We start from the raw sequence: 11227 nt of genomic DNA on the forward strand, positions 1-11227 counted from the left end.
CTCAGGCTACATTCACTACAATTACCTCATAGTGTCTGATGTGTCTGATGTGTGTTGTAAAAGCAAGACAAATGATGAAAGCCTTTGTTCTGTACTAAAATGAATGATGACCAGAGACATATAAAGGTCCATCATAAAATGCATCAAAGAAGAATGAACATTAAAACACAAAGGCCGCACATGCAAAGAGGCCATAAAGCCCATCAACATCATCTAGTTAATTTTCTCAAAAATCCTATTGCCAGTCCTGATTATACTGGGTACCCCTCCCCCAATTATTAAAGAACCTCACTCCAAAAAGAGACAATTTAGATTAATCATTCACAGCCACTGAAACTGTGAGGTAGTAGTACTAACCACTTTGCCACTGTGCCATCTTATATAAACTAAATGGGAAACACAGCATTTTTTACAGCAACTGCAATCCGCCAAAAAGAAACCTAATGGCACAGTAGGTTAAGCATGGAGAATGTTCAGTAGTTGATTTTATTTTCTGTAGTGAACCTGTGCATTGGAGAGCGATTTTAATGCTGATATTTTTCAATGCCTTTTAAGGAAACCAGTGTCATATAACTGGCTGGAACCTTTCTTATCATATTATGCTTAGAATATTATATTTATAATGGTTCTTTAGCAGTTCTTTGTTGAAGTTACAGCAGCACCTATGTTCCATCTATTTTCTAACTGGTTTATTCAATTCAGGTTTGCAGTGGAGCCAAAGCCTAATCCAGCAAGCAACATGAGCAAGGTGGGGTACATCCTGGACAGATACTAATCTAATGACACACACAGCCACAGACATGCACAAACTTTTCTTAGAAGCCAATTCACCCACTGGTATATCTTTGAATTGGGGAAGAAAATCCCTGCAAGCACTGATCAAATATGAAAACTCCACACAGACAGCACCCCAGGTCCAGAACTGAACTTAGGTCCCCTGTGCTGCAAGGCAGAATTGTTTACCACTCCGCCACTGTGCTGCTCAGTATGTATGTTCTTTCTTTTTAATGAGATACCTTTTAGTATTCACAGGACGTTATTCCTTTTTCAGATGTCAATACGTTACTGAAGCAGAATTTTTAAATTGCATTTGCAATCAAATCTTCAAAATACCAGGTTAATGGCAGCAATAAGCTCATACATTTGTTTTTTTTATTTAATTATTTTTAACTGGATTAATTTTACTTTTTTCTTTGAAGTTTAATATGCCACAGACAAATCTCACAATTTCTGATGGTCAGGGTGGAAACAAATGTGTCTAAGTATATATGGATTTTAAAATTCAGTGTGAAACTAACCCTCAAAATACTTAAGAGTTCAAAAATAAAACATCATGCTTGTGAATTTTTGTCATGTCTGATTGGTCATACATCAATCTTTCTCATGGATCACACCAATGGCTAATCTAGTGTATGCATCTGTTTCATACTTGGTTAAGGAAGGAAAGACTGTCTCTTTAAAATTTACGAGCATCTCTGCCTTGTTGAAACCCATGGTATCTGACTCCTCTCCGCTTTGCACACAATCTCACGCTCTGAGGGGAGAGGAGCACAGACTTCCTCAGTGTCATTGACAGGCCAAGTTCTTCAATCTTCTTTCTCTTTCTATGACGAGAAACCAGAAACAGAGAGGCTATTCTGAGACATACATGGAGGACATAAATCAGCAAACACAATTTTGCAACTGTTTGGATGTGGTCAAATAACAGAAAATTCTAAAATCTTTACCACTTTGGGAGAAAGGTAGGTACTGTAGTTAAAAAGAGCTTGCAAATATGGAGACTGAACCATTAACGTAGACATTTTTAGAATAATAATGAAATCAACTGAAAAAATATCTTTGATGCTATAAACTGTGTGATAAAAGAGCTGAGACCCTTTACCAAAATTAGTACTATGAGCATCACTTCAATTATATCTGTTCATTATAATGTTTTTTGGACAAACTTAAACTTTAAGACTGAAAATGAACATCATTTTTAAAGGGAAGTAGTGGTATCTAAAAAGTGAATTTGAAACTATGATATATGTCTAATGAATGTGGAGTAATGAATGTGGAGAAATGTGTGATCATTGTAAGGATAGAAAATAAGTAAATATAACACCAAGGGCCTTGTTTCAATATGTACTAATCAGATACTTTTCTGAATACATGAAGAAAGGTTTAAACAGGTTTTAAACAGCAACTTGACTTTGCTTTGAAAGCATATAACCTGTTGATTTGGCAACTTTTCATTTTTCAGAACAAAGTTTTAAATATGTTTTTTTAAGTAACATACAGGCTTTCATTTGAAGTATTTTTCTGAATGCGTAGTGTACACAAAAAATGTTTAGATGTTTGTTTTTAAAAAAGATTCTGTCGTAAACTGTTGTAATGTGCAGTTTATGTTTTTGGTGTCTAAAACCCTGTTGGTTAACATACATACAGACTTTACCTTGTAATCTGATATTCTTCTAATCAAAATAAGACATCTTTAATTTAATGGAAAATGTGATTACGTGGGTGGCACAGTGGTTAACATTGCTTCCTTGCAGTGCTGGTGCCCTGTGTTCAGTTCTTGGGGTGTGATCTGCATGGAATGTGCACAATATGTTCTCCCTGGGTTCACATGGGTTTCCTCCAGGTGCTCCAGTTTCCAGGCCAAAGGCATACTGGTACCTTAATTAACTTCTGTAAGAATTTGCCCTGCTTGTATTTGCTTGTGCCCTGTGGTGGACTGTTGTCTGATCCAGGATCTGTCCTGCCTTGTGTCCCATGCTGCCAGCTGAGGGTGTGGCTGACTCGTGACCCTTATTAGATAAAGTGATTAGAAAAAAGGTGATGAAGATGTACTATTGATGTACTACATTACAAAACAATGTATCCATTGATAGTTGATGTCATTCTCATCATAACTTGAGAATATATTTAGTGTATTTATATGTAATTTATAGTTACAGCATTTTCCAAAATATGTGATGAGTTTTTGCACCTTGTTTACACTCTGTACTGATTTCAGGGAAGTTGCATAGAGAGAATTTTTTAGGGGCACTTTTCCAATGCATTCTGCCAGTCCTGTGCTGTCACATAACAAGCAGACCATTTCTTCGATTTCATTATCAGTATGTCACTTTACTGACAAGCTTGTAAGCCATGAATTCACAGTTGTTACCTGATTTGATACAGGCTCATCACTCAGTTATTTCACAGACCACCAACTGCACTCCTTTATCATGTGCCTGTCGCATAATATAAACAGAGCAGACCTGACATTCGACAGCACAGTAAAGAAGCTACAATTTCAATCAATTCAGTATGATATCATACTCTTGAAGTAGATATGATGAGATCTGGAGAAACAGTAAAATGAAATGGTTCTTTTAATGTGAAACCATCGGATGTAAATATTTATAAATAAGATGAAAGCTAAAGTAAAGCACTGGAAAGGCACTGTCTCATACAGAATCAGAAATGAGACTATATAAGGATCTGGATGATTATTACTATTGTGTTGATTAAATGTAGTCACTTATTTCAAAATAAAAATTAATAAAAAGCCTCCTAGTGACAATGGTATGTGTCAAATCTGGAACTACAGTTGGAGGAGATCTACATTACCCATTGGTTAATATACTGGACCCACATTTCAGGTTCACAAGTGTACTGTGGGTGGATTCTTATATACGTCTGTAGTGACTAGCTTTAGCCTACTCATTCTGAATCACGTCTGCAGCAGTAAATTGAACAGCAGAATTAATGGAACCCACTCTGGGAAAACAATGCCATCATCTCTAGAAATCCTTGGAGAAGGAAGATTAGAGACACCCTCTTTCTGCTGGATTAGGTCCAGCCACTTCCAAGGAAGTACTGATCATTCCTGGAAACTGCAGGATAATCCAGGAGATTTGGTAATCCCATCAATACAGGTCTCATTCACCTCTGTAATTTTCTGTCATTAATCAGAAATACGGAGAGTGAAATATTTGATCTATGTAGCACTTTACAGCTTTTACATGCATTCATAACGTATCCCTGCCTTACATTACTGAACACCATCATACTTCTTTTCATGAAATAGCTAGTGATATTCTCGTAATATTCAAATAATTCTCATATCATTCTATTCACTGTAAATATAGCTTCTGTTCAATGTAGCTATGCAGCGTAATCTGAACATTTCTTGCTACATTTCCTAATATAATTGATGCTCTTGAGTGCTAGGCATCCTCATTAAATGCCCCAGAGCCAAACAAACAGAAACAGAAAAAAATGATGAAATATTCATTCAAATGAAAATCAAATTACAGCATCAATGTACAGTAAAAAAAATTTCTAGCCTAGAAATCATCAATGATTACACAAAACACTTTTTTCGCAATGGGGGGGTTACAAAATAGTTAGAAAAAAGATATCCTTAATAAAATAATGCATTCTGTATTGCGTTGTTGATGATTCCTCCTCCCATTATGATCCAACTACTGTAAATGCATAAATTACATAAAAAACATTAAAAAATGACTCAATAGTTTAAAGAGGAGCTCCACTTCACCCAAATTTAAATTAAGTAATGTCAACACATGCGTAGGTTGCACAATTTTTATAGTGTTTTATCTTGAGATATTTCATAATTAGCTTCCACATTCAATTTATCAGCGATTCTTTGCCATGCCATGTCTCTGACCTTTGCAGCAGCTACAGTATAGCTTCTCATTACTACAACCCATTTTATCCTCATAGTTTTCCTTAAAGAGTCATAATTCATGATCACTGGATTTAGACACACATATTTTTGCTGAGGTTTTGCTGGCGCAGATGAAGGATTCACTGCTTGACCCTCCATGTGTACTGAAATGCTATGTGAATGCACAGAGTGTCAGATTGTTCATATCTGAATTGCTTTAACCAGATGACCTAAACCTGAGTTTGCTTTCGTGAAACAGAATTAACCTCAACTCACGTATTTGGTTAATTCTATCCAGATAACTTGAGATAATCCAGAATTACTTAAAACCTACTTTATAAAACAGCCCCCTGGCCTCACTTTGTGTTAGTTTCATGGAGTTTTAAAGGAGCCCTACCAGTCTGACATGGATTGTTGTGTGAGATTGAACCGTCAGCCTGAGGAATATGTTAAGTTCACAGTAAATTGCAAATTCAAGTGCAGCGTAGTTATTACTAGGAAGAAACTATTTTTTGGAAATACACTCTGCACACTCTGTTTATTCATCCAAATCCTTATGAAATCCAAAACTAAACTGAACCAACTAAACATTGCTTTGTAACAATATTTTACAGAAAAACTTATAACACACCCCTTCTGGGTATAAGGAAACATTGCAAAATGTTTGCCCTTTAGATCATGGGTCTTGTCAGTTTGCAAAATTGCTGTTTCTGTTTTAGATAGATCATTGTCAGTTCTACAGCAGACCCTCCCACTACCTCTTGACTGCAAAGGAAGGTAGTACAGAGTTCAGTGCACAAACCTTCTCAGCTGGCAACAGTGAGAATAAAAGCTGACTCACTTAATACACCTACTGTAGAACATAAATTAGTTATATATGTAAGAAATTTCTGTGGCCTTAATTTAATTTAATTTTGGATTTAGAAGGATGTAGTGCCTAAAGTGCACTTGTAAATATTTTGGGTATGCAATTAAATCAACATAATTGGAGGGAAAAAACTGTCCATTTTGTATACATGTAATTAACCAAATTCTGAATTTAATAGAAAACTTCTGGTACTTTCAATACACCACTGGAGGAAAAACACTATTGAGTTACATGTAAGACAGTTTATGACTGGTATTTAATTTGTAATTCAGCTCTGAAACTACAATTGGTGATATAGATAACTAGATACCAGAAATGTCAGTGGTGACAATGTTCTAAATTTGTAACTGCAGTGGGGACAAAAAAAATAAAACAGCACCAATGATGTAAAAACTGATGCCTCTTTATTACAAAACGGAACTCAGTCATAAGGGAAAGATGATATGTACAGTAATTACAGTACGTATAACAGTAAGTGTAATTGGTTCATGTTATTTTTTCAAATCCCTTTTATTTCAATATTAATGAACATTTTGATGTGCACTTTTTATCTTTATTTAAGAAACAATTAACTTTTTAAATATGTTTTCCAGGGATGTCTTTTCTTAAGAATGGCATTGAACATTTTCAATACTGATATTTGTTCTGAGTCCAACTACTAAAATTACACTTTTACAGAGTAAATAAATCTTATTCTATTGTAAACTGCCTTTGAACTAGAGAACTACAAGTCATTCTGAAGGCTTCCATTGAAAATGAGCAAACCTTGAGTCAACTAAGAGGAAACCATAGACACCAGACCTGTGTCAAATGTGTATCGAAGGTATTTTCAAACACTTTCTTAAATATTTTTTATAAATATATTTGAAAGACACTTCTGGTATTTTCAGATACAGAGTAGTACTAAAAGGTTGTTTGAAGTTTTTGATTCCATACAGTATATGTATCTTGAAACTATCGTATTTTTTCTCCATGGGGATTAAAAACCAACACAACTTATTTTTGTATTTATTTTATCTTTATGAACGCATGTGATTAATCTGAAGACTATTTTTGCATGTGCAATTTTAAACATTAGGGTTTAATAGAGACAGAGAGAGAGCAGCAATAGGGCCTAATCAGTGGCAGGGGATACAGGCATGTGGAGATACTCAGCTTCTAGTCTGCTCAGTGTTGCATTGAAGTGGTAGCTCTGGCTATTTTTTCAGTATTTCTATGGACAGCATTCCTTTCTGAGAGCTTTGAAGAACTTGAGGGATCCTTTAAAGTAGATAACATGCCTAATGGTTCTAAGCTGGAGTTTATGTGGGTGATACTTTCTATGTTTTCTTGGTGAACGTTAAGGCCAACTCTTTAAGCTCAGCTGCAGCAGTGATCTTCTCAATGTTGTTATACTGAGCTCTGCCAATCTGAAGTTTGGATCCGAGTCCGAGGCCATTTTATACAGTTATCTTCCCTCATAGACGGAGAGACACTTCTTGATCATCGCCTTCAAGCTGATGATGATCTTGTCATTGTGTTAGTTACTACAAGTAAGATGGTTGCAAATTTTGTAATGCATGGGATGAAGTGGCTGTCTGTAATAATACAGGTGTTGTGGATGGATAGTTAGTGGCCGACATCTTGTTTAGCTTTGTGTCATCAGCCCGGAGAACTTACTGAATCATTTTCTGCTGGAAGTTCCGTATGAGACAGTAGTACAATGCAACTGACCCCATCCAAGATACACTGTGCAAAAGAGAACCTGCACAGTGGCAGTGAGAGAAAGTGCCAGAAGATTTCAATACAGGTCTATTGAGGTAGCTAACATATTTAAGGCCATCTTTGCTGCTCAGCTGCAATGTAATCATACCTACCTGTCTGAAAACATATTTGCTGTTTTAGAATTTACACATACTGTAGTCGTGATATAAAGGCACAGAATACTCTATATTTATGGCAAGAATTTTTAGTATCCATTTAGGTACATCAGCACACTCTGTTTATTCACCTAAATTAAAATTAATATTTAATTTATGGTGGTACCTTGAAATCATTTTCATTTTCCATTGTGGCTTGGAAGTGCATTATGATAAATCTGAATATATTTTCACAAAGTGAGTAGTAAAACAATTTCCTCTTACTACAGTTCTACTGCAGGTCCTCAGTCCCTATTGTTGTTATTGCAGCCGTCATGTTTGTGTTGTGTGAGATGCTTTCATGACGATTTCATGATGATTAATCATTTTCAAATTAAACAAGAATCTAAGTACAAAGTTCATTATTTCCTTTCATTTTTGTCTTTCATACCATTCTTCTTCAGACAAAGATTTATAAGCAATATAGATAAAGATGTTAGAAATTCATATTGCTGACTTTTCAGAATCCTAAACTAGCACTTTTCTGGAATACTTAGAACTGTCAACTACGGAGGTTTGTTTGCAAAACGATATTTTGACAACGTGATTTATGTAAATCTTTTTTTCTTTTCCACAGCAATGCTTCCTTTCAACCTTGGGTTCTTGAAGATTCATGAGCCTAGAAGGCGAGACAGAGAAGAGTGTCTGGCTTTCAGATTGAAGATGCTGAGTTGAAAGGCCAAACATGGGACACAATGATACAACTAGCTGGGAACTTTCTCTTATCCTCAGCATCACCAACCCTCTCTCCACAGTCATCATCCTAGCCAATCTCCTCATCATCATTGGTATCATCTGTAACAGAAAACTGCATAACACTCCCAATTATTTTTTTCTAAGCTTACTGGTCGCTGATGTGTGCACTGGCATCGCTTTGCCGTTCATCCCCAGCATGAGCCTGGAGAGGCAAATGGATTTCCACACCTGTCTTCTGCTACATACCTTCCCCAACTTTCTGTTTTTGTCTTTTCTCTTCAACCTGGTGATGGTGCATTATGAACGTTACCTCTGCATAGTCAACCCACTGCAATACGGCAGCTTCTGGGCCCACCGTTTCTTTCTCTTGGCTCTGCTGGCTGTCTGGGTTCCACCGTTGCTGTATGCCTCCTTGCCTGCTTTTGGGTGGAACAACAGGGCCGCCTTAAACAGCAGCCAGGAGATAGAAGATTGCTCCTACAGAAATATTTTTCCTCATGAATTCATCTACCTGGAAGTGTATGGACTCTTGATCCCTGCAATATTCTCAATTATCTTCATGACTGTGAGAGTACTATGGATTGCCAGGGAGAAAATGAGAGACATCTGCAAGCTGCACAGAGCTGTTGATCGTGACCAGGCTTCAGATAAAGAACACAGGATGAATGTGCGCTATGCTAAGTGTGTAGCAGCTGTGTCTCTGACATTTCTGATCTGCTGGGTTCCCTACATCATTTATGTGCATGTTTCTCTTTTTTCCCTTTCACAAGGCCAAGTTAAGGTTGCAGACTCCACGACGCACATTATTCTGTCATGCACTGGCATAGGGAGCACAGCTATCATACCTGTCATTCTGGGACTGGGAAATCGGCAGTATACTGAGCCAATCAGAAAAGTCTTTGAAAGGCTTAGGGACAGATGGCAAAAGAGATAAGTCAGTAAGGATTCTTCCCTTTAGCCCTGAGTTTACCACATCTCCTACATGTGTACAACACTACATTTCAAATATCTGGAGTAATTGGAGTCATGGCAAACGCAGAAATTTCATTCATTTATAGCCTGTATCTACAACCTGAGCAAGTCCTTTATAATGCAGAACCCCAATGACTTGTACAAGTGAATAGTATTATGGTACTGTATGGCATCAATTTGTACAGGAAACACCCTCCTTCTATTCATTCTGCACATTTATATGAAATTAAAACATATCATATCAAACATATGAAAGGACAAACATATCAGAATTGTTAGTTTACTTTCTAGCAACACAAACTAATTCTTCCATTGTCCTTTCAATATGAATTTACACAATTTACACAACTACTGTATGATGACAGGTTAATATAAAACTGTCATGACTTCGAGGCGACCGTAACCTTTGCTACAAAGAATGGAATGAAAATGGAGTGGTTGTGTTCAGAACCAAATTGCACTTAACACCTCTCCAGCAGTGTTTGTCTTTGAAAATCTTGTGTCACTAGCTTGTCGTTCTCCCAAGGGAAAAACAGAAATGACAGTGTGATCGAGGAGTTTTGATATGTTAATTAACAAAATACCTGTGTTTGGTTTGATGTAATTGATCTTTTAAAAATATTATTTGTATTTGTAAATGAGGTATTATATTTAAAGCATGTCACAGAGATTGAAATGCTGAATATTGTGAGACTGAAGTGAAATAATGGTAATGGAGTTTTTGTTAGAAGTATTTATAAGGACAATTTTAATACAGAAGAGGATGTATTGTTTTAAAGGGTTATGTGAGTCTTGAACAAGCTGTCTAAACATGTTGTCAAAGCTTATACCCTGGCTTCTATCACAAAACTGGATGAGATCCTTGTTTCACTCATCTATTTGCCAGGAAGTGAGCTAGGAGGGCTAAACGATGTGCTCTTCTTTATAATCTCAAGCAAATCAAGTTCAATGTTTAAGGAACAATAAAATAAATTTGAAGGACCTATGTTAGAGTCTAATAAAAAAAAAACTAACAGAATTGGTGTCTATAAATATATAGTATTGTATAGTATAGTATTTCTAGGATTGGTGTTTATAATTGCATCCCCAAAGGTTTTAAGAACGTTGACCTGCTTTTTGATGATGTTTCATTTATTCAATAATATATGCTTAGACAATTGGTTATTAAATGTGTACAAGTTACTATAATGTATTATGCATGCCTGTGATTTTAAATTAATGGAGTGTATGACAACTGAGCCAAAAAAATATGAAGAAAAAGAATTTAATTTAATAAGTTAATGAAAGATCTGTAGGCTTCCTTTTATGATAAAAATCAATTTGGTGTTTATCAGGTGTCATTAAAGTGTATGTTGGCAGCTCCTGAGACATACAATTTTCAGATAGTTACTATAAATTATAGAGTTTCTTATAATGATGTCATATTTTATGATCTTTATTAAACTTCAGTCCTTAATAAAGTCATTTTGAAAGCGTATTATCAATTCACCTTTAAGTAGAAGTATTACTTTTCACAATTTCACACAAAAAACTTGAGACAATTAATGAATATAAGTATTTTGTATCCCTAGGACAATTAAAGACAACTTTTCCATCCTAAAGGATGATCCCTCCATTGGGGCCCGCTTTTCTGACCACCCCATTATCTCATATCGCCGACCACCTAATCTGCGTAACCTTCTTGTTCACAACTCCCATGACCGCCCTTCACCTATCCTGACTTCACACTTCCTGATTGGCCACTCTGTCTGTCCCTTGTTCCTGCCTCTTGCTCCTCCTCTCTCCCAGCTTTTGTTCTCCTATGCTACATTACCTTTGCTTCCTGCCTTGTCTTTCTCATACCTGTTTTCTTTCTTCTCTTTTCAGCATGGAATAAACCTATTACTTGTGTAGCGTCGAGGCTAATTAATAAGAAAGAATTAAGTGTTTCTAAGCTTTCCCAAATTAGGCCTCATCTCTCTGTTCATCTCTGTGGTGCAGCCACAGAGAAACTATTCATGCAGGCTGATTTAAGGTTCCTTTGATAAAGGACAGCTCCCAAAGGGGGATGCACTTAGCTTAGCCTGGCTATCATGATCAATGGTCATCCATTGGCGCCTATCTGTCTAGGGAGTGCCAGATGGACATCTGGAC

The 11227-nt window shown here is 36.3% G+C and overlaps 1 protein-coding gene across 1 annotated transcript; it reads left to right on the forward strand.

Moving 5' to 3' along the window:
- The first annotated feature begins 1544 nt into the window (after nt 1–1544).
- LOC107078809 (G-protein coupled bile acid receptor 1) lies at nt 1545–10571 on the forward strand. The gene is made up of 2 exons (XM_015359145.2): nt 1545–1742; nt 8004–10571. Exon 2 carries the CDS (start codon nt 8112–8114, stop codon nt 9054–9056), a length of 945 nt encoding a protein of 314 aa, XP_015214631.1. The 5' UTR covers nt 1545–1742; nt 8004–8111; the 3' UTR covers nt 9057–10571.
- The last annotated feature ends 656 nt before the right edge of the window (nt 10572–11227 follow it).

This window comes from Lepisosteus oculatus, chromosome 12 (genome assembly GCF_040954835.1).
Source record: "Lepisosteus oculatus isolate fLepOcu1 chromosome 12, fLepOcu1.hap2, whole genome shotgun sequence".
Lineage (NCBI taxonomy): Eukaryota > Metazoa > Chordata > Actinopteri > Semionotiformes > Lepisosteidae > Lepisosteus > Lepisosteus oculatus.